Source organism: Spodoptera frugiperda, chromosome 11 (assembly GCF_023101765.2).
Source record: "Spodoptera frugiperda isolate SF20-4 chromosome 11, AGI-APGP_CSIRO_Sfru_2.0, whole genome shotgun sequence".
NCBI lineage: Eukaryota > Metazoa > Arthropoda > Insecta > Lepidoptera > Noctuidae > Spodoptera > Spodoptera frugiperda.
The window spans coordinates 4984595-5009383 of record NC_064222.1 but is presented as its reverse complement, the minus strand read 5'-3'; the positions used below and the strand labels follow the sequence as shown (position 1 = coordinate 5009383).

Below are 24789 nucleotides of genomic sequence, written 5' to 3'. Positions count from 1 at the left end.
TTAATTTAGGTACCACAAGTTATCATCAATGTCTTAACAGAAACGGTGATCCTTTTTTATCTTTTGTTTATTTTCATTGAGAATTTTATCAGAACAGAACAGCTGTTTTGACATTTTTGCCAAAAATAAAAAAAGTGTATGGCAACTTTGTCAATCTTTTAATGTTACCATTTCATGAATTTACCTAATTTATAGGTATATAATGTGGTACATGTATATTATTATCAAAATAATTACATTAATGTCATCAATAAACCCAGCCCGAGTTTACATTACATTTAAATATTAATACTCAAATATTAAAATACGTGTGATATTGTTTTTTAATTAGTAAAGGACAGCTAAGCAAGCATAGTTATTATATTGAATTCAATCAAAGTTATTTATTAATTGCTATTTGAAAATTGAGCCTAATGAACTTGTGACACGCAAGCCGATGGCCGTGTACTCTATCAGTGTACTGATTTATAATTATTAATAAAAAACAGTAGGTACCTACACTACACAGTTTCTCAGTGAGTACAACACGGTAAGAAGACTTTGCAACAAACAATCTGTCTAGATTGTTTATGATGTAAGCACCTATGTGAAACAAATTTTAATTATATTGTCTTAAATTATAAGTTTAAACAAATTCTTTTGGTACTCTATGTACGTTAAAATAGTACAAAACACGGGACTATTATAAATAGTAGCTGGCAACCCAAGAACTGTCATTGAAATGTAATGTCAAAATTGTAAACTGTCAAAGTCAAAATAATCAATTGGAAGAACGAAGCGTATGAGACAAAATTCATTAAAATTATTTATCAAAGCAGTGTTATAATGGGACGGAGAAACAAAACATTCTATTTGAACAATTAAAATTATCAGATGACAAGGTTATTCAATGTAAAACATTCCATTCGCGAAGTCGTACCGAGCTCGACTGTAACCGTACTTCGTTACCTAATAGTTTTATTTTTTACATAACTTCCGTATTTTTCATTAGCAACACGTGAATTTAATTCCATAAATCATGGTATAGTTATGTGTAGTATTATACAAGTTACATTCATCCTACATGGTCTGAATTTTAGTTGCAATGCAGTAATTTTCTAACGTTTTTTTGAGTCAGAAAAGTCGATATTCTGTCCTGACTATGACTGAACCAGCGGAAAAGGATATCTGGCGAGACACATGGGTCCGCTACTTAGGTAAATATAAAGATATATTAAGTATTGCATCATTATTTTTCTTACACTAAAACCTTATTTATTTTGAACCTTTTTGTAAGATGTATGTAATAATGGACTTAATTTCATCATAATTTTTTCATCTTGTAGTGAGATTTTTTCTGTGAATTAATTCTCATAGTACATTAAAGATTTCTGAATACATTTTTTATAGGTTTATAGGAACTTAACAGTTTTTTGTTGGCGGTGAAGGTGTTAACTAACATTCTCATATATCTAATGAACATGAATATAGAAGAATATCATCTGATACTCACCCCTCATCCCTCATGATGTACCGGTCGCTGAACAGATCCATGTTGCAGGGTATGCCAACGAGGTGGGGGAATCCTTCCGAGCTCTGGTCTCCTACAGGCTTGTTCGGTTCAGCTATGCAGTGGCCTTTGGATACACCTTCGCCGATACTGCGGACAAAAGTTACAAAATGTTAAAGGTATGGATAATTTACTCACTTTATTATAATTCTTTTTTTTTGGGGGTAATTATCCAATTGCTGGCCTTAGGTAGAGTGTGAAGGTGTCTCCTTGTTTCTTCTCTGGCTTATTGGGCTCTGCAGCTCCGGGTAATACTAATACTACTACTAACGTAGAGCCTTTACAACTTGAACCCTAGGATTTAAATTAATTTGTGCTGTGTGGTTGAATAATTTTATGACATTTAAATTTTTCATTCTAATAATAGGGGTGAAGGTGCGAGAAAGTTTCAGTCTTTTTGTTTTACTTATTTTTGTGTCTATTGACCATGCGGACATACATAATTTTTCTTTTTCCATACTAAGGTATTAATTATGATCCAACACTGATTACAGACAGATGGCCGACCGAAACAAGTGCTCATAGAAGCCGGTGACGTTCTCATATGGCAGACGCTGGCGTCTGTCGTCATACCTGGATTCGTCATTAACAGGTAATGACCAATTAAATCATGTCTTTTAACCCGTAGTTTGTAGAATCACCCATCAGGCGAGATAGCGGCCAAACGTCGACTCATCAAATGTAAAAAAATAATTAAGATCATAATATAGTATCAGTCAAGAGATTAATCGAAGCGATAGGACAGATTAAACGCAACGTCACGCCTTTTATCCCTGAAGGGGTAGGCTGAGGTGCACATTACGGCACTTAATGCTGCTATATAATATACACGAACTTTTCACCATTTGTGTTTTAAGTCCCATGTAATAGGGGGTCAGCCTATTGCCATATACTGGGCATGATTCCGGACTCAGTGCTATTACTGAGAAATTTTCGAAAAACCGAAAAAAAGCCAGTGCCTGGTACTCAATAGTGCCTACATTGCCCGACCCAGAAATCCGAGCCGCAAGCTCACCATTGCCCAACCAGTTATGGTATTTTTATGATGCAGCATGTAATGAACTAATCCACATAAATAATGTTCCAGGTTATGCACATATTCTTCAATGGGTCTGAAGAGATTTACAAAAATAAAGCCTATGACTAGGAAGTGGATGGCAGTGGGTATTGGGCTGTCATCCATTCCTTTCATAGTGCATCCCATAGACGATAGTACCACGTGGTTCATGGACTCAACGTACCGGCGATGGGTCAAGGTATTGTGAACAGTTGAGTTATTGTAGCTATATATCTTATTTTTAGTTAATTTTGGGACCGTTTTTTTTACACCACTAAATGGCGCTAGTGTCGAAAAAGGTCGTCTTCGCATTATAGTATTGGGAGTTGTCAAAAATATAATGTCTAATGTATTTGACTTATAACATTATCTGTGGAATAAGGGACCTTAGCTCACTAGCGACATCTGGTGTCAATTTTCAGGCGCGGTAGTTCTCATTGGGATGTTTCTTTTAGTAAAAAAGTGTTCAGACTTATCAATGCTTTAAAATGTTTAAAATTAATGTCACTTTATGTGTTCGATCTAATTTATGTTGAATATATTTAACATAGACTTTAAAAATCACTTCGAAGTTTGGAATCTCAGAAAAAATATATTATATTTTACTTTTGAGAAATATCCCAGTCATAGTTTTCATATGTGCCATGTAGCTGTAAGCTCCACCATTATGCATAAGTACTACATTTACATATTTACCGGAGAATGTTATATGCCTGTTGAAACTTCGAGAAATATATTAAGTATAAGAATTATAATGAGATGTTCAATAATACATAATTATATTTACTAAAGATAAATATCTGTTATACTCCTTCTCTATTTCAAAAGAAGTGTTAAAATATTAACTTGTATTAATGCTCAAACCCTTCTCATTGGGAGAAGAGGCCTTTGGTTAGCAGTGGCTACTTATAGGCTGTTGATGTTGATATGCAAGGGCGGCTAAAAAGTATTAAAACAAAGTACCTTCTAAATACTTTTAAATCCACATCAGTACAATCACATCACAACAGTAAGTTCAAATAGTTTCAAAAGTAATTCATATGCTAAGATTCATGTCATTAGCATCATTATATCATTAGTAGAGTTATAAACGTTAGAGCCGCCATACACAGACAGCTCGATCAGAGAAAAATAAACTACAAAAGACCACATATTTATGTTAAAGTTATATTACTAGTCTGAAAAGAAATACCATATTTGAAAAAAATACGTGTGAGAACCGTGCGAGTTCGTTCTGTAGTGGCCTTTTGGGGAAAGAACCACAAAACCGTGTGAGTTTATTCTGTAGTGGCCTTTATGACGACAAAAAACCGTAACAGTTTGAGCGGATCCGTTCTGACGGCACACAGATTATCTGCCTGCAATGATAACTGGTCAACAAGGTAGCTTAACTGCTCGAACTGTTAGGAATTTCAATAAACAAACGAAGCGTGCGCCCGGGAAGTATGCGGACGACGAGAGTAGTCGACAGGTCGAGCAGTCAGTGTATGCCTGACGACTGCTTGACCGCATGATGAAATGTCAATCGCCCGAATCAGTTGCAACTGCTCCAGCGGTACATTTAATTACCTAAATACAAGTCTGTAGTTCACTATGCACTCAATCCTGACTGCTGTATGCAGTCCGTGTATGGCAGGCCTGACCATATCTAGAGAAGACTTTTCAGCCGTCCTGGTAGAAATGAATCTTCCATACATAATATTCCAAACATTATATTCCAGAATGAGCTCTAAGAGCGAAAAATCTCAGTTAAAGACATAGTCTAAGTACCGAGTACTGTTGCTAAGCCACAACGCTTTGTGAGACATGATTGTGAAACAAAATCGAGTAATTGGATCTTTTTGTGTCTAGGAATAAATGGATCTGACAACATGAGTTAGGGGTTTTTAAAGGCAGCAAGATTTGTAGTGGTTCATGCAAGTTTAGTAGCAAATTAGACAAGTTACGTGTTGTATAAGATTATTATGTTATTGGGGGTTGACATTTTGAGTGCTACTACACTTACTTTCATATTTTTTTAATGGTCTAACTGGCTGCAATTTTCAAGAGATTTGATGAAATCCTTTGCGCAACTTTTGCGCAACTCTGCGCAAAAGCTAAGTTACATTTGTGCAAGTAACTGCGCTAATAAGTCTTTTTGGTCTCAAATTGTCAGTCGTCAATTTATTTATTTTTGTTGGTGCAAAATATAATTCAAATATGCAAATATTTTTGTATAATTATTTCATTTTGATAGAAGATAAATTGTAATTTTATATACGGGACTATTTCACCACTAGCGGTTGGGTTTATTAGAAACGTAACTGACATATTTTATATGACAGTAATGTGATGTTAGGACTAATGGAAACTTGACCAAATGTGGTAAAACGGGCCTGTTTTATGGTAAGCGTCCACAGGTCCGCATCGTACGTATCGTACGCATCGCATGTAGGCATTGCTGATGATGCGATGCGTACGATGCGGATGTGTTGTGTTAGTTTCTATACAAGAATAACTCAAATCCGTTGCGTGTGATGCGTACGATGCGGGCCTGTGGACGCTTACATTTAGTGCAAATTTAAATTTTTAAATTATAGTACAATTTATTTTATGATTTAGATCTGATGTAGAAAGTGTACCTAGTTTCACAGAAACTAGTATTTCCAATACTAATGTCATATTAGTTTACAAAATATTAGAATAAACGTTACTGTATTAGGAATAGAGCATTAATTGGCACAAACAGTACACCAAATTACATAGATTTTAGATGAAATTCTATGTGTGACTACTTACTTATTTAGTAGTAATGATTGGTACATTAAAACAGCTTTAATTGCTTCAGACATAAGGTCTATAATCTATTGACAACAACACCAATTGTGATTAGATGCATTATTGGTGCATGAAAACTTTTTTTCTAAATAATTGCTGTTCCAAGCATATTCCTTAAACAAATACTAAAATGTAACTAGGTTTATAATTTATATAAACGAAATGACGTCAATTCATATAAATTTGTTCCTAGATAAAATTAAATCAGTATTATAGAATGTAGTTAGGGCCTAATGCGAGTTTGTTTTACTATAACGCGATTGGCATGTTTATGACGTTCGATCGTTTTGATTGGCTGCTCCAATTAACTGACCAATCAGAGGGCTGAACGTGTTTTGATTGCGTTAATGTTAAAAAGCTCACACTAGGCTCTATGGTATCGGAATGGCTAGGTTTAGCTCAAAGGTTTTGCTATTGTTGAATCCAAGGAACTGCAAAGTGTCCTTATAATAAGTGAAATGTTACAATTAAGTATATATTTGGAAAGCATTTGGAAATTGTTTTCAATTGTTATTTCGTCCTAGTTAAAAAAAGGCAGACATTGTTTATTTGCTATTGAAATTTTTATTTTAACGCCTGTCGTGATAGAGTTGAAAATAGGTCTGTTTGTCTTATTGTTGTTTTGCAAAATATTGAATTGTATGTCTAGGTGAATTTGGTCGATGGCTTCTTTAAAAGAAATTTTGTTAAAAGTTGTATTTTTTATAATAACTATCGTGAGACATACTAAATTGACTAAAAATCACGGTTTACTCACGTACATTAATCGAGAAAAGCTCTACTAGTTTCGAGTCACAGAGGGACTTCTCCAAGGCTGCGCATCGTCGTCGCGTCTGCGCGCGCTGCTCATAATTTTATTAAGAGTCTCTCTGTGACTCGAAACTAGTACGTAATGCTTTTCTCCATTAATTTACATGAGTAAACTGTGATTTTTAGTTAAATGTTCTAATTTTATTATTGTTACCAAATGATTTTATTTTAATTCAATTAAGTAATTTAAATTATGTTTCTGATATATATTTCAAAATGTGGTTGACACTATTAAAAATAAAAGAGATTCGGCGGCATGGCAATGTGCTTGCTTAGATTTTTTTTCTTTTTTTTTGGTGATGGTAAATTATTCTTAAAACTGAACGCCGTTGTGGTCACCGGTGACCGACGTTAGCGGAGGATTTGCCTTCAACAGTTTTCTATTAGCAGTCAAAGACTTAATAATATCGACTAACGGCGCGTTCCAATAAACTACCGATCGGTAAATTTGCTTACGAGCCGTAGAATTTTGACATAAGCTCCATACAAAATGTGTCAAAATTCTACGGCTCGTAGGCACATCTACCGATCCGTAGTTTATTGGAATGCGCCGTAAATCTATCTAGACTCACAAAACAAATTCTTTAGTAATATAATTAGATACCTGTTTAGTCTGTGATATACAATTCCAAAGTACATATAGTGAATCTTTCATAGTGATTAGTTTTGACGAACAATATAAAAACCTATATTTTTTTAATTTTACTCGCCTATACATTTTGTTTTTATTTATTTATTTGACATGTAGTCTAGCGATATTGTTATTATTATTATTTATTCCTGTTACCTGTTGAATAAAATCTGGTTTATCTCTGATCTTCGTTGTTTTACTTCACTACATAGTATAAAACAAAGTCGCCTTCCCTGTCCCTTTGTATGCTTTTAAATCTTTAAAACTACGCAACGGATTTTGATGCGGTTTTTTCAATAGATAGAGTGATTCAAGAGGAAGGTTTATATGCATAATATCACCATTGCACCCATGTGAATCTGAAGCAGGTCGCTAGTTATTTATAAATTGACTGTACGGTTGGAGCGGTGGCGGTCCCTGATGTTTTTCAACATAAAAAAAGACAAATCTTGACGACCATACAATAAAAGCTCATAATCGTTTAACATAAAAAATATGTTTTATTTATTTAACTTTCTGACAACTCTTCGAACGTTCCTGATCACTTGCTACCACTTGGACCTCGTTTTCAGAGCCTGTATACAACGTGTAACAAAATACCTATATACATAAAGAAACGCTGATGAATACAGGTTGAATAGAATCTCTACACGAAGTTTGTAGCTTTAAAATACGTTTAAAAAAAATGTACCAAATTCTTGTATCGCATGGTTCTTGATTTCAAATCATACAAACGTGTACAACACTACAGGGATCACTCGCTAATATTACGAAACATTTTTTCTGTCAATATGGTCGCCTAATACCTGTCTACCTAATTATGATTCGCGTGGCGGCGCGATTGGATAAATTCATAACTTGGTACCATAAAAACATGTTATCTATAAACCGTGCAATTGATATGTATACCCCATTTTTATGTTACACATTGTATAATACTTTGTATAAATTTGAGCAACACTATTTCATACAACTTGTCGTTATTAAGATTTTATCAGGCGCTCCGTATAATTATCATTTCATGAATGAGCCGAATTACATATTTACTCCAATAAGAAGAATACTGGTGGTTTTTTACTACGAGTCATTTAGATTAGAAAATTGTAGCATAAAATAAAAAAAATGTGCTAACATAATTGAAATGCAAACTGAAACCTTTTATTTAATAATAAGGCCGGAGCGGCAGTTGTGGGTAAATGCACAATAAAGTTTGGAGGTGGAGATTATTGCATATTTTCCTTTCTGCCAATTTATTTATTAGATTAAAAAGTTTATTGCTTTGATAAAGTGACGGATATTTAAGGAGAGTGGAGAGTTAGAAAGACACAAAGTACCTGTTACACTGATGATTTTCTTCATCAAAAAAAAGTTAGTGAAAAAAAGTGATTTAAGTAGCTTGACGACTGTCCATTGTACATAGGATCTTATTTACATTAATACACTACTATTCCTTGTATTGTTTTTAAGAGATACAAAACATGTTTTGAATGAAGTTTATTGTAATACGCTACTATTATTGTAGTCAGTATAATAATACATAAAGTAGATTTATGTATATGGTGTTTTCACGTGTTCTATAATATATGAATAGGTACATAACTAATATGTACCTAAGTATAAGTTGGTACATAATAACAGTTACAAAAATAAGTATTAATTCGTTAAAAATTCTAACTTACTGCCAAACAGATTTTATATGGGCCCAATGTCCGAAATAAAATGATTTCATTTTTTTAGTAGACGTTCGGTGCATTAGCTTAGGCGCTACTGCTGCATAAGTCTGCGCAACGTAGTGTGGATGCTTTGCAAAGTCAAAGCATTTATTTCAATAAAACACATTTCAACAAAACTGATATCTTTGAAGCGTAAGAGCGTGAGACTGATATACCTATGTGCATTTATACAAGTATCTAAACGCAATGCAGTACTCGATACCCAAGTCAGGATAATGGATAAAATATTAATGATTGATCAGGTATTCAAGTATTTATTGCTTATACAAAACACAAAGTGACAAAGTGAGAGTGTTATTATCAAAAACATAAAGTTTATTCTTACAGAATTTTGACTAGAGAAGACCCATCCTAAAGATAATTTTAGCTTGTAAAGTTATAATCAGTACCTATTAGCCGTGCGCGTCCAGGTATCATGGTTGACTGTGTCGATATGGTGTTGATCATCAGACCAGTAATTAAGCTGTGTGGTAACTAAAACGGATCTAATCTAGGAATTATCTTTACTACACCTATTTTTAAGGAAAATAATTAAGTACTTAGTTGTAAAGTTAGTGTTCTAGGTATAAATCGCCACCGGAGCTGCGGACAACGTAAAAGGTTACCGGGGCTCCGGCTCAAAGCAGGCGAAGAAATGGGGAACGGGGTTAAATAGCCAACCTACCAGTAAGCGTAGTGATTTATGCTCATTTCTTCTCAGTGTGGGAAAAGGCCTTTTTTGATATAAGCCGGTAAATGAGCAGAAGGCCCTGATGGTAAGTAATCGTCGCCGCACATGGACACCCGAAACACCAGAAGCGTTACAAATGCGTAGTTGGCCTTTTGGGGGTTAGGGATTTTAGGGTTGTTGCGAAATCGGGGAATGGTACCTAATTGGGCCTCAATTGACCCCATTCACACAACGAAACAACGCTGGCTGCCTATCCACTTCTTTGAGAGGGGAATATTGTCAAATGACTCCTCCCGCCCTGGGTGAGGCGTGAGGAACTGTCAGACTCTTATTGATTAAACGCCATCCCGTGTTTACTCCTACTTGGAGCCGGACCCCCGGCAAGTTATTGCGACTGTACCCACAACCCTGGCCGGATCCGGGTGTGTCTAACCCAACGGTATTTTTGTTGCTTTTGTTAAAAAAATATTGCTATTAGTAGCTTCGTGGCAAAGAGTCGCCATTTGCATTGATCACTAAAAAATATTAGATGTCGACATAAGTCATGATAAGTATTTGGCTAATTATAAAAATATTCAAATTTAAATACGGTACCTATATAAAATACAAGATTTTATATGGAAACCAGCTTTTCTCTGTTGTTTTTGCAAACCTAATATATTTAAATTAATTAGCTAATGGTCTATTTAAATTAATATTCTGCGAATTTTTGTTTTAAGTTTTAGGGAGATAAAATTACCAAACCTGTCTGGCCGATATCTATATTGACCTATACTATATTATATGTATCTATACTATATTACTATACTATAGTATATGTTAGGGGTTCCCAATCTTTTGCAACCCGCGGCGCAGTTACAAGTTTAATATTTTTTCACGGCGCCGTCTCACACACCCATATTTACATTTACACATATTTAATAGACATAACAGTACCGTCAGATTACAATAGAGCCAAAGAAAAAGAAAAAATAAGTAAATATAATTAATTAGATACAAAAGGAAATAAGCCGTTTATGGAGCACACACACACAAATCGTACCCATAGTTATAGGAGCATCCGGAATGGTAGCTAAAAGTATCCACAAATATTGCACACAGTTAGACTTCAACATTAACATCCACATCATACAAAAACAGGCAGCCATTCACACAACCACCATACTCAGTCAAGTTTTGGGGAACACAATATACGTAGGTAGAGAACGCGATCCTCCTCTTCCTTGAGGGTCTCAGGTCGGGATGATTGTGAAATACCGACTCTCATGAGTCGTGATGTAAGGCATTACAGCACACATAATGTACTATTCTATATAGTATCTATACTATCGTGGAGAGGTTTCCTTCTCGAGTTTGACCCGGTGAAAATGGGCACCGCGTCCCGCGACCCGCAGGAAAAACGGTGGTCATTGCCCTCTACTAATTATTAATTTATAACTCTCCTATCTATACTATGTTATATTATGTACTAGCTTTTGCCCGCGACTTCGTTCGCGTGGAATAGTGACTTCCGGCAAATTTTTGGTTTTAACCACATAGTTCCCGATCTCGCGGAATCTCTTCAAAAATGAGATGTAGAAGATATTCCAGGGAACTCTTCAAAAATCAACATAATGAGCTCTGCGTTTGAATTTAATAGATGTATACTCACTTAGGGCATTGAAAAAAATAGTTTAAAAACGGACTTAAACTAAAGAAATATTATAATCTTTCCGAACTTAAGATGAAAACTAACTTAAAACTAAAGAAAGCTACGAATTACGAATTTATAACAATTAAAACATAAATTATATTACAACCTATCCTCTATGCTATAATAACCATGCTTAAACTAAATAATTTAAAGAAACGACTTAAATCTAATCTATCTAATCAATAAATAAATTAGACTTACAATTTTATTAAAAAAACTAACTACAGTAACTACTAATAATCGATATCAAACTAAACCAACCTACGTTAAATAATTTAACCAGAAAACCAGGAAAACCCAACAAATAAACTTATTAATTGACAAATACAACGAAACCAATTTATTTAGAATATACGAAACAGCAGGACCACTACAGACAAATAATCATACGACTGATAATACACTTTTTCTACGATAGTACCGAAGCGCTCGGCCGATACCCAACCAAATGAATGTAACGAAACCATAGCGCGATCTATTTCGATCCCAACGCCATCTATCGAGAAATAGCGGGGAGTATAGGAACAGCCCGACATTGTTCAATTCCGTACTATAAGTACGAAATTGAACAATAAATGGCGCTGTATGTCCGGAATAAATTTATTTTTTATTTTTTGATTTTTGAAATAAAAACTATCCTATGTCCTTTCTAAGGTTCTAAACTATATCTGTACCAAATTTCAACCAAATCCGTCAAATAGTTGCGGAGTTTAATGGTATAAGCATAGAATAGTGTTCGACGTGATTCTTTAATTTGACATAACTTTTTTATTTATGAACCGATTGCCATGAAACAAACACTAAATGTAAATTGAAGTATACCACAATATATTCGTGAAAACCGTATCCAACTCGGATCAGCCGTTTCTGAGATTAGCGCGCATAGACACACAGACAAACAGACAAAAAAAAGATAATTACATTTTTGGGTTCGACATCGACATAACAATAACCCCTGCTATTTTTTTTATTTTTATTTTCAATGTACAGACAGCACTTTTCTACGATTTTATTATATGAATTTTATTATATGAATAGAATAGAAGATAGATTTAATTATATGAATAGAATAGATGTATAGATGTACAGACAGCACTTTTCTACGATTTTATTATATGTATAGATTCATACTTATGTATTACCGTATTTCTTAATTCCGTGAGGGCAAGTCGGAGGTCAGTTTATTTTTGATGAAGGCAATTTTAATTATGTTTTTAGCATTCAGTATTCAGTTCACTTTCATTTTTTGTTTCCGGAACAAAATTAAAGAAAGATTTATTTCCACTTAACCTAGGCTTGTGACTTGACACTCACTATTTAATAAAAAATCGTGTCAGCTGACTACCAAAAGTGTCATCTTTAGGTGTACTCAATAATTAGGTACTAATCAGGATCAGTTTTGTAATTCTGACCCTGTTTTTAAGGGGACAAATCACCATTCACGGATATGCCGATAGAAAAACACCTATAAAAATAAGCATTTATTTATTTGCAATTAAAATTGAATGTATGATTGTTTAGATTTACCTACAGTTAAACAAGCAATTGATTAATGTATTTGTGTACCTATACATATGTATAATTGTATATAAAATGTATAAAGTAAAGTTTATTGACCCCATTGCTCATACAACTGCGTTTGCAAGCATTCTGTTTATTTAATTAATTTTCTATAACAAAGGTTTTGTGACATACATTTTTCTACCACTATGTGTGGTGATGGTTCGAGAAAAACAATACTTAGGCATTGGTTTGCAATAAAAGCTTAAATAGAAACAATAGTTTCAGGACTGAAGTTATTCTATAATTGTCAATTGTAAACATTCGAAGTGCGCTCAATCGCATTCTTGCCCGTTATTGGTCGAGATTATTCTCACAACCAATGACATGGTGGACCACGATCGAACTTAGAATGTTTCGAATTGACAAACACAGAATAGCCTAGCAGGGCTGAAACTATTGTTTCTATTTAAGCTTTTATTGGAAACTAATGTCTGAGTATTGTTTTTCTCGAACTATCATCATGCGGGCAATATTCATCAATGCGCCTGGAAAAAATCTAAGTAGTATTGTAACAGGTAACGGCACTTGGTTTAGAAATACTTTCAGTTCATTGGGATACACAACGTTATCAGTCAGCCTGAAGAACTGAAACTGATTTGTAGTAGGCACTAAAGGTTGTGGATAAAGCAAAATTATTTTATTAAAACAGACCGAGAAGGCACATTTTAATGTCAAAACAAATATAACAATATCCATAAAAATGTTCGTCCCTCGGCCATTCTTCTAGTCAACCTATTTGCTCATTATTTACGTCAGCTACCGTAAGTTACCGTGGCCATGTCTTCTCCCGCCTTGACCAGACTCTTACTGACTAAAAACCATCCCGTTCCTACTCCTGTCGAGCCGGTGTCCGGTAAACCAGCTAGACAGTCCGCAGCTCCGAATCAGGCATCAGCCCTACTGGGCCTCATCTGTGGTGGTCTGGCTCTTTGAGGCGCGCGCGGAACGCGACGCTTTAAAACACTAAAAGGGCATTACTTCAAGACAATCAATACCAATATTAAACAGTTTGTTAAAACAATGAATTAGTATAAAAGGAGTCGGCTGCAACATGCAAGTTCGCGTGTCTAAATGACGTAGATACACACAAACGTTATTGGTCAAATCATATTTAACAAGACACAAGAAATGTTAGTTATGTCTGATTAATTAATATGTTACAGTCAGAGTGATTAAATAGCAATTATTCATAATGACTGGTTATTATGAATAATCGTATATAAATGCCAAATTCACTAGACAATGTAATAAATTAATCACTTTATCTGGATATTATTCATAATAGGGAGTCCAAGTTAGTCAAAGTAATAATACATGTGTAACTCAAAATGTCACAAGACTTTTACTTGTAAGAATAACTTGTAAGAATAAAAATTAATCTTTAAGATCAGAGACTAATTTGTTTTGGCATAAATTTGATTCGCATAACGTTAGTAGGCCTAATAACTTATGTAGGAAATGGTGGTAGAGAACTTGTAGTGCCCTATACATAATTTCGATCAAACGAATTTGCTATAGTTTCTGTAACAATTAAATAATAATGTTGGTTAAAAATTTAATATGCTATGCAACAAAAGTTAGTGACAGAACCGAATTGCTATAAAACCGACTCTACGTAGTCTTGTTTGTCCTACCCCTAGAGTGTAATTTAAAATCGCGAAGGCGCGTAGGAGCGAGGCGGCCCGCGGGCTGAGGAGCAGGAGGCTGCTAGCGAGCCACCGCGGCTGAAGCTGGCCGGCGAAGCCGGCCAACAAGCCGAAGCTGCGGTGGTGGGCGTAAGCCGACTGCGACGATTAGCACGCGTGGGGCCGCCGGAGGCCCGCAGCGCCGGAGCCATGACAGAAACCCTGCCTGCTGCATGTTGCATGTTTGTTTGCATACTGCTCGTTTTATTACATTATCCAAGTCTTCGAAGATAGTATATAAAATTGCTAATTAATGTGATTAATTTTGTGTCAATTATCACTTTATCTAAATTCAGTGGACATTACATATAATGGCTAGACGGTACATATAATATCCAGATGTATTACGTTGGCTGTAACAAATATATCGCGTGACTATTTTCAAAGAGGTCTTAATGTAGCACACTCTTTTTAATTTGCAGTGGGGTCCAGACAGAGATGCAGGCGGTTTTCACCTCATAGCAATCTAATGCATTCATCTGAAGGTTTATTTAATAACACGCTTTTATTAGCTTGGGTTGTAACTATGTATCTATGTAACGGTATCTTTAAGCTTAATTTTCACCAACTTCCAGCGATACGATTTCTTTGAAACTTTGCACACGTACTGCTTAATATATTAAATGTTATAATAATTCTATTTGCAAATATCTATGAGGGAAAAGTTATAAAAAAATAGGAAAATGCACCCCACGCTTTTTACTCTGAAGTGACAAACTCTTTGTAATGAAAAAATTTTCTCATTTTTAGTTCGGTTGCATATAAAAGCGTGTTTTTTTAGTTTTTTTTTAAACTATTATTTTTTATTTAAAGATACACCAACGGCTTATTCGTTATATATTTCACATATTACATTTTTAAACCAATTTGCTGTGAATTCGTCTTGTGTAGGTTTCGCAACACAGCATTCGCAATTCATATCAGTTAACATTGTAATCTAAACAAAATCATAAAGATAATAAAAGATGAAAAATACCACCAAGAATTTGAATAAGATCAAGAATGAAAATAATTAAGTTATTTTTAATTTATTTAAGTTATTTTTATCAATGCTAAAAAAACTTACTTGATATCTTCTACCAGTGTCTATAAATCATAATCTACCACTGCTCTTGATTCCTTCATCAATTTTGATTGACGTGATTGAGTAAAATAAATACACACAAACTCACAATTATTAAACTCTATGAAGATACTAATAACCTCTTATTAAAAATTTCCAGGCTACGAGTTACAGCCGATTAATTTATCCAAGTAGCGGAAATATTCGGTGCCTATTTCTTAGGTAAACAAACGTTATGTTTATTCTACCAGAACTAAACCGATATCTATTCTACCTAGTACTTATATTTAGTTATAAATATAAATCATTTGGCAAAAACAATAATTCTATTTCCACGTTATTTATTAGCCTTTTGTTAGGAAAACATCTGTTTTGTTTTGTTTTGCCACATCGGTGAAAAACCGAGTAATCATCATTAATCTTTATTAATTCAGTTGAGAATACCGTTATTAAAAATCCTATTGATACGATTTAAATCGGAGCCATCGTTATAAATACAATTAAATTAAATAATAACATCCATCATTCAAACTATATCTATACTAATATTATAAAGCTGAAGAGTTTGTTTGTTTGATTGTTTGTTTGTTTGTTTGAACGCGCTAATCTCCGGAACCACTGGTCCGATTTGAATAAGTCTTTTTATGTTGAATAGTGCATTTATCGAGGAAGGCTATAGGCTATAAAACATCACACTATGACAAATAGGAGCTAAGCAGAGCGGGTTAAACCGCGCGGAAGTAGCTAGTATTATATATAGTTTTAATAGATATCTCGCTAGATTTGAAGTCCACCATTTTATTAAATAAATCTATAATATAAAAATAGGTCGGGTGTTTCTTCCTGACACTATAACTTCAGAACACACGAACAGATCCACGGTTTTGCATTCGTTGGAAAGGTTTAGAGCTCTTGAGGACTACAGAAAATTTAGGAAAAATTTCAAGAGAAAACAGGGAAAATCACGCGGGAGTTCAACGCGTTTGCTAGTAAGTAATAAATAATAAAATAAAAATAAACAGCAATCTTGATAAAAGAAGTGTTATCACGTCTTTTATGCCCAAAAGGGTGTACAGAGGTGGATACTACGGCACTTATGCTACTACATAATTGTACACCCACTTTTCACAATTTGTGTCATAAGTCCCATGATACTTTGCCTGACTCGTAACTAGATCACTAAATGTGCAGTTACATTTTTAAGAGAACTTCCAAATCTAAACAAACTTTAACAATATACAGGGTGTAACAAAATACCCATATACATCAAGAAGCCCTGATGAATACGGGTTGAATAGAATCTCTACACAAAGTTTCAGCTTAAAATACGTTTAAAAAAAAATTTGTACCAAATACTTGGTATCGCATATTTCTTGATTTCAAATCATAAAAACGTGTCACAACACTACAGGGATCACTCGCTAATATTACGAAACATTTCTTCTGTCAATCTGATCGCCTAGTACCTGACTACCTAATTTTGAATCGCGCGCCGGCGCGATTTGAAAAATTCATAACTTGGTTCCATGAAAACATGAGTTTAAAAAACCCTTCCCGTAACGTTTGTTACGTTATCAAGAAACCGTGCAATTGATATGTATACCCCCTTTTTGTTACACATTGTATAATTAGTACGTATATACAAGCTAATAGTGGCATTAAAAAACACATTCACCGGACATTGGAGACTGACGCTTAACAGAGGATTTGCCTTCAACAGTTTCTTTCGGCGTCATCGTAATTTCATAATTCCCTAGTTTATGCTAAATACGTCTAGATGTGGTCGATAAAAGTAATAATAACAATAGCAGAATGTGATTGTTCTCGAGCCACGATTTTCTCCTGAATGGCATTGTTATCGAAGGTGACCACATATGGTAACGTATCAACACACAAACACTATGGAAATACAAAAAGAAACAAGAGTCTAAAGGCACGTGCTGTTACTGTTAGGTAAACAACAGTCTTTGCTTTAGTTGTAAAGCAAAATAGCAAAATTAATTACTCAACCTTGCCTACCCTTTCGAAGATTTGTTTGTAAACAATAAATTCTTGACTATATCAACGTCAAAAGTTTTTTATTTCAATTAATCCTTAATTAGGCACTTTTGAAACGTCAAATTGAATTGTCTGTCAGTAGTGCTCATTCAAAAGTGTAGCTTCGAATGGAGAAAAACGAGCAAGAAACTTCATCGTTACTCTTTTAAAAAAAAGTTTGTAATTGCTAACGAAATGCTTACAAGTACACTAAATAAAATTATGACGGACCTATGATAGGCCCTTGGGGAATGCTTTTTCGTTTTCAGAAAGGCTTTCGACTCGGTATTGATTGCTTAATCGATTTAGATTACGAAAGTGGTTTGCTATTTGGAATTGTATAAAAGATTTTTGTTTTCGATACATTAAATGCGTTTGTAGTTTTATTAATACAACTACTGGAGTCTAATTGGTACAAAAAACATCAAAGTTGACATTAATAAAAATACTAGGACAAACGTTTAAATGAGTTTGTTAGTTTTTTTACAATCAAGGACTTTAAACAAAAAGTATTACGTATCTTAATGAGATACAAAGGAGATACACAACTATTTTAATAACCCTTTCTAAAATGCTAAATTAGAACAGCTTTATTGAAATCAGTAGTTTATCTAAGATCTCAGCTAACTGTAATAGAACCGATAGGTATGCTACTAATCGCCCCATAATGACGGATGAGTATTGGAATAAGATTTTCTTCATTGACAATGAGGAGACAGTCGCCATGCAGTCGAGACTGTCCTGGAATCCAGTCTATTATTAGCACGCAACGTATATATAGGCAGTTCTGGAAACTGATGGTAACATGACCAGTAGTGGCACAAGTCTATAGCTTCACAGACTATAAACACTTAAAACTATATCCATAAAACGCAAGATTGATTACACAAAAAAATGGGAGAACGCTAGAAATTTCAACGAGCACACATAAAAATCTGAAATCAATAAAATAATGAACTAAAACGTGTATAAATTTGAAATTAAAATTAACAAACCTGTTTAATTGATTTCATTAACACTCATTAAACAACACTTCACTGTATCTCGACGAACATTTCAAACGGAATATTATTTCGCGTATATTTTTTTATTATTTTGTTTTATACAACGTCCGCGCGTGCGTATCACCCTTGTTGTGTTTGTTAACTGCGCGGGCGCCGATATGTGGAGACCGGCTGTAATAGGTGATAGCACCTGGTACAAAAGATGAGCGGGGCGATCTATCATAGATCATTGATATTTATTGTATAGAATGACAATTCGTTTGTGTTTCAATTAATATTTATAATACAGAAAGCAACCTTCAAATCATTGATGATGATTACATAAAAAGTAATAAGCAGACTTTAGTAATTTTTATCTACAAAATATAAAAAATACTCGCAAACGACTGGACAGATTTTAATGGTATTTAATTTCTTGATTTTCTCGAATCAAAGTCTATATTCGCTATGTAGTTTCTTTTGTACCACATCCTGAGTTCCGTTACATGAAGTAGCCTAGTGCAAGGGCTAAGCAAGTTCACTACAGCTCAACGGTCATGCAGCAACCTTCTTAATTTCACTCATTATCGTACACAACCTCACGCCTGTCTCGCATAGGGGTAGGCACAGATTATGGAACGCCAATTGCTACGTTTTTTACATGTCTTTTTCGCTTCATCAACGGTCACCAGTCTTTTCTTGTAAACTCGTCGGTTAATGGTACTTTTAATTTGGTCCTTCTTTAATATATCGCTAATCTGGTGTATATGTCTGCTTAGGGCACCCTTACCAACGGTCCCGTAAATCTGCTTTCATCCATCCATTCTACATGTCCAAACCATTGTTTTTTCTTGAGGGATAAAAATCATCCAATGACTTCTCCCGCCTTAGGCGAGGTGAGAGGGTGATTCTTAGTGAGTAAAACCACTCCGTTTCTGACTAAAAACCACTACTACCACCACTTTCTACCCTTGCTTTTCAAACCGGTGCCCCAGTAAACCCGCAAGATAGTCCGCAGCTCCGAATCAAGCGTCAGCCCTACTGGGCCCCATCTGTGTTGGTTTGATGGCCTTTGAGAGTGTGAGTTCTGGTCGGGTGGCGAGCAACCCGTGTTCTTTGTCCCGATCCATACAGTCCTTGTAGCTACATCGTCTTTCAATCCACACCTTTCTCCAATAATACCATATTTCACTTTATTCTTTCAAGGTTAGAATCGACGTAAGATGAAATAGTAAATAACAATGTTTTAAACGTTTAATGTCTATGTTATCTTAATGTAAGTATTTCCACTGGAGATATGGTCTATATTGTATCTTAAGACATTGTTCTCGTATTCTTGTGAATGGCTGAAGAAATCTGTTGTTCAATGGCTAGTTTCTGTACCTATTTGTTTTTAGTCTCCTTAGTAATGCCAGTTATCTATGTTTGCAGTTTTCAGATTTTTTACGTGGTTTCCTACGCTTGGGAATTTTTCCTGTGTCGTGGTTGTGTTTGTAAACAAACAAATTCATATAAACATCCTACACAGGCCAGGCATAATATTGTGTCAGGTTGTTGTAAGTGCCAGGCATAAGTAGTGCTCTTTTTTTCTGTTTTCGAAAATTTTTCAGTAGTAGCACGGAGTTTGAAAATGTACCCGGTGTACGGCAATAGGCTCACCCCCTATTACATGGGACTAAATGGTAAAAAATTGGTGTACGTTGTACAGTTGCATTACGTGCCGTCATGTGCACCTCTGCCTACCCTTTCGGGGATAAAAGGCGTGACGTTGCAGTTAATTTTGTGTATATCGTTTAATTAACGAGTCTAAATTATCGATCATGAAACAGTTGCTCAGATGATTGTACGATTGTTTTTTATATCGATTTTTTTGCTGCATAATGGTTTGAGTTGCAAATGATTGCGATATTGAAACAAAACTATTAAGAATTTTAAGAGTAACAGGTGTTATACGATAACATTCTTAGGTTTTAATGACTAATAGGTAGGTACTAGATTGGACATACAATTTCAAGAACCAAGCTGCTTACTGACATTGCGGTCCGCGGTCGAGTTCACGTCGAAGGTTACGAAATGATAATTTTAGAATAGCCTTTTTTGAGGAGGAAAAATCATCCAATGACTTCTCCCGCCTTGGGTGAGGGTGAGTGTCAGACTCTTACTGACTAAAAACCACCGTTCCTTCTTGTGCTTTGAGCCGGAGCCTCGGTAACCCACTAGTAAGTCCAAGTAGGTCCACAGCTCCAGGTTGGCGTCAGCCCTACAAGGCCCGATCTGTAGTGGTCTGATGGATTTTAGAGGCGGGCGCGGATCCAGAATAGCCTTGCAAATTACTAATTGTATCAAAATTCGAAAGTACTGGACTATATCCGGCTGGTATCAATACGATCTATAAAATCTCCACACAAATGTCACACGACTCAAAGGTGACAGTTGATGACTTCGCTCAAAACACCATTTCACAGAAACTGTTTGGTTTATTATTAATCCTACTTCCGGCCACTTGTTTTCAGAGGCAGAAGGCCTTGGAATAAAACATACATGTGCCATAAAGTTATCTGACATACCTACATAATATAAGATACTAGCTGCCGAGTCAGCCTACGGCTTCGCTCGCGTGATATTAAGATATATTTCCTCGAATAGCCATGAAACCTTTTTTTCAAGGGGAGAAAATATCGGAGACTTCTCTCGCCTTAGGCGAGGCGAGAGGGAGTGTCACAATCTTACTGACTAAAAACTACACTGTTCCTACTCCTGCTTTTCGAGCCAGAACCCCACTAGATATTCCGCAGCTCCGGATCAGCGGATCAGTTCTTTGTGCCCTACGTCCTTGAATTTGAATGAATTATAATATAATCTATTATATGGAAAAGAAGAGTTATTTACCATACACACATTATAAATTCATCTCACTTTTTCACACCGGTTTCATCTCTTGTCCTTAACCAAGAGAGTTTAAGTCCTTAACTTTTGAAGTTTTTAGTTTCTCCGTAATCGTCTCCACTTTGAGCCTTCTCCAAACGAACAAACACCCTTCCATTTCTTTATACCTATGCGTGTATGATTGTTGACAATACGTCCACAGCGTGCCACTATGTGTACTATGATAAGACAAATCAACTTGTAAATCAGTGTGACGCGTGTCGTGTCAGTAATTAACTAATTATCACGAATTTTCCTAATGAACACCTTTATGTAATGTTTGGGGATTTTCGTAGGTCGACCTCCAAGTTTTGTAGCTGTTTTATGGCTTTCGATGTCAAGTAGAACGTTGATAAGATGTTAGAGATTTCAAACAGTCCGTGACAGACCACTGCTTTTTTTTTGAGATAGGAAAATTATCCAATGTTCTCCTGCCTTGGGTGAGGCGAGAGTGTCAGACTCTTACTGACTAAAAACGACCCCGTTCCTACTCCTGCTTTTCGAGCCGGAGCCCCGGTAACCCGCTAGGCAATCCGCAGCTCTGGGTACGGTTCAGCCCTGAACTAAGTCCGCTTGATGTTAGATAATTTAAATGATACTTTAAGCATCATCAATGGTGGATGTTTTATTTTACGATGATTTTTCATAGAACAAAGGGCCCGATTGTTGATTAGCAAATTAATGTTTTTAACAGTAGAATTAGCTATTTATTATGATTGCAACGGATGATGAAATAAGAATTGTAGTGTTGACAATAACTTTTACTGTGAAATGTGAACTAAGATGTTGTAAATTATATAAAATATGTATATTTCTTCAATAGTTTTAAATAAATAATGTTTAAAACGGTCGCGCGGGAAAATACCGCGAAACAATAACTTTCAAATAAAATGTAGAGTGTATTGTTTATGGCCCTATTTACACGTGCGCGTTTTATTATTCCTAATTCTTAAGAAAATATTTTTGTCTCAATTTCAAAGAAAATAGGGGTAAATAAACTAGGGAACCTTTATGTGTATTTAATGTTATAAAAAGATTATGTTTGTTTGTGTCTAACAAACTCTAAAACTGGTATCGCCACATCACAGTTTAGGGAACAGGGAGTAAAGTTCCCTAAGAAGAAGGAGGATTCTCCGACCAGGCGCGGTGGTCGTGTCTGGTGGGCTTTCTGGCCAACTGTCAACATGTCTATTCGCATGTAAACTTCGTTTATGCGATGTAGGATTTACGATGTCATCTGTTGAATTGTTCGTCGATCGACTATGTGCAACTTCTCTCATCTGTCACTTGTCATGTGTCGCCACAAACTACTGCGCGAATTTTTAAGTATTTTTCGCTATTTACTTTCAAAGAGCACCTACCTAGCTATAGGATTCTTTTTTATTACAGGACTGACAATTCCGATATGTTTAGACATTAATGCATGTTGTCTTAATACCTAGGCACTAAAATAAGGAATGCTTAGGTGTAATTAAGAAATAATTTTCCTCCACGTGGAGGAAACCACAAGTAAAAAGTTTGTATTATAATATCTCCATATAAGTAGCTGTTTTATACGTAAACAGTAGGTAACCTACCTGTAGTGTAGAGATAACAGAGAAAACTCCGTAATTTGTTTATTACGCTTAAGTATATTTGTTTATAAATAAAAGATAAATTGTCGGGAGCATGAATGACGTTAGAATTTGTGTACTCTATTAGGTTTACAATATAACAATATGTAATGTTATCTCCAGTGTGCCGGTAACTACGTGCTTACCGTTTTTTAATGGCCGTAAAACAAAGTAGGTATTTAACCGTTTTGCGTAATCAAGCAGGTATGGATAGAGCACGTACGCCAATTGGAGTGTAGGACGTCCATCCACAAGGTGGACAGACGACCTGGACTCCAGAAACCAATCTCAATGTTAATGCAATTTCAATCCAATCAAATTTTAATAATCGGAATTGGATTCAGGAGAAAGCCCCTCTGATAAAGGGCCTCTGGTAGTCAGTTGGGAGAGTCCAGATAGGCCTCCGCCTATGTTCAGTATAGACGTTTGTGTGATGGATGATGATGTTAATTGCGGATGTGTTATAATTCTACCTTATTTATTAATTAAACCTCCTCACGCCCCAGCCGTCGCGAAAGACACTCCGGGCGTCTAGAGTCTACTCCGCGTGACAGCGAGCAAGGGTAGCTCACCGCCCGAATAGAACCAGACCCGTGCGCGCGTAGCGTTCCGCGCGCGCCTCAAAGAGCCATCAGACGATGGGGCCCAGTAGGGCTCATTGATCCGGAGCTGCGGACTAGCAGGTTTACCGGGGCTCCGATTTGAAAATCAGGAGAAGGAACGGGGTGGTTTTTGGTCAGTAAGAGTCTGACACTCAATTGGATGATTATAAAAAAAACCTATTTATTAATGTAGCAGTTATCGATAAAATCTGATTACATTGTTTATAACAAAACAGGATAAACAAAATAAAGAGAGCAATTCTTTTAATTTTACACCTACTAGGCTATTCTGTAATTGTCAATATGAAACATTTGAAGAGAGCATTGTTGCCCTACTCGCGATTTAATAAAGAATCTCATCGATGATTTATTATGCTTTATTAGTCTAAACAATGGCTCACATAGTTGACTTTTATGTCTAATCTAATAGTTAAGTCTGTCAAACACTTTATTTTATAGAACATCTGTGGTTTTACTTTATTCTGTTTTTATTTTATCACGATTTCAAATTGTATTTATATGGATTTTATATGACACATTTACATAAGACACAAATAGACTTGATGTCAGCAGTCAGCAAAGCTAATGTTATCCGGAACTGCGGACAACTTAACGGGTTATCAAAGCTCCGGATCAAAGCAGGAGAAGGAACGGAGTGGGTTTTAAGTCAGTAAGAGTCTGACACTCTCTTTCACCTTTCAAGGCAGGAGAAGTCATTGGATGATTTTCTCCCTCAATAAAGAAGCAGTTATGTTCCCATAGAAAAATGTCATATGAAATTACCTACACCAGAAGAGTTACCAGTGTTTTGTCGGCCTTTTAAGAGGTATTATGGCATGGCATATACCCATACTTTATTTTAGCAATAATATAAGTAGTAGTAGTACCTAATAGTGTGATTATTACACTTCATGGTTCTGCGAAGTTCTTACGTAAAATATGTACCTACTTATGATTTCATACATTTATGTACTTATACGCTTATATACAAGTAATATACATATATGCACATTACACATACGTAGCTACTATAGACGAGAAATGAATGAAATACTTATATCACGTTATTCACGTTTTCTCTTATCGGTAACAACATTCACAATGAAAATGTTTTGAGTATAAAACTATTCTTAAGTAAGTTTTCATAAACTAATTATTAATTCATGTGTAACCAATTAAGATTGTAAATCAAGATCTTAAGATCAAGTTTTTATAAGACATGACAATTTATAGGTAGACGTAGTATGCAGAGTAAGTACCTATATAAAAATATTTAACTGCACACCACTCGAGTTTCCTTTTTCTTTGGAGTGCGTTTCCATCAGAGATGTGCCATGCTACGTAGCTTAGGATGCGTT

The 24789-nt window shown here is 35.3% G+C and overlaps 2 protein-coding genes across 5 annotated transcripts in view; one reads left to right on the top strand and one right to left on the bottom strand.

Annotated features, from left to right (window-relative positions):
* Positions 1–1632, bottom strand: part of LOC118275033 (prestin) — a 51237-nt gene extending 49605 nt beyond the window's left edge. The window contains exon 1 of the mRNA XM_050697004.1: positions 1493–1632. Coding sequence (XP_050552961.1) covers positions 1493–1533 — 41 coding nt within the window. The 5' untranslated portion in view covers positions 1534–1632. The remainder of the gene's footprint in view (positions 1–1492) is intronic.
* Positions 726–7049, top strand: LOC118275035 (mitochondrial fission process protein 1). Of its 4 annotated transcripts, XM_035592875.2 has the most exons (6): positions 726–881; positions 1080–1196; positions 1541–1668; positions 2044–2141; positions 2637–2805; positions 4328–7049. In XM_035592875.2, exons 2-6 carry the CDS (start codon positions 1142–1144, stop codon positions 4337–4339), a joined length of 462 nt encoding a protein of 153 aa, XP_035448768.1. In that variant the 5' UTR covers positions 726–881; positions 1080–1141; the 3' UTR covers positions 4340–7049. The 4 variants fall into 4 exon arrangements, with proteins under 4 accessions (XP_035448768.1, XP_035448771.1, XP_035448770.1 ...); XM_035592878.2 differs by having other exon boundaries at positions 727–1196; positions 2637–2817; positions 4458–7049; XM_035592877.2 differs by having other exon boundaries at positions 727–1196; positions 2637–2817.
* The last annotated feature ends 17740 nt before the right edge of the window (positions 7050–24789 follow it).

Coding starts and splice junctions, on each gene's coding strand:
- LOC118275035 (XM_035592875.2), top strand. CDS start 1,142: ATGACTGAACCAGCGGAAAAGGATATCTGGCGAGACACATGGGTCCGC. Junction 1,197..1,540: donor CACATGGGTCCGCTACTTAG/GTAAATATAAAG, acceptor TCCATGTTGCAG/GGTATGCCAACGAGGTGGGG. Junction 2,142..2,636: donor CCTGGATTCGTCATTAACAG/GTAATGACCAAT, acceptor ATAATGTTCCAG/GTTATGCACATATTCTTCAA.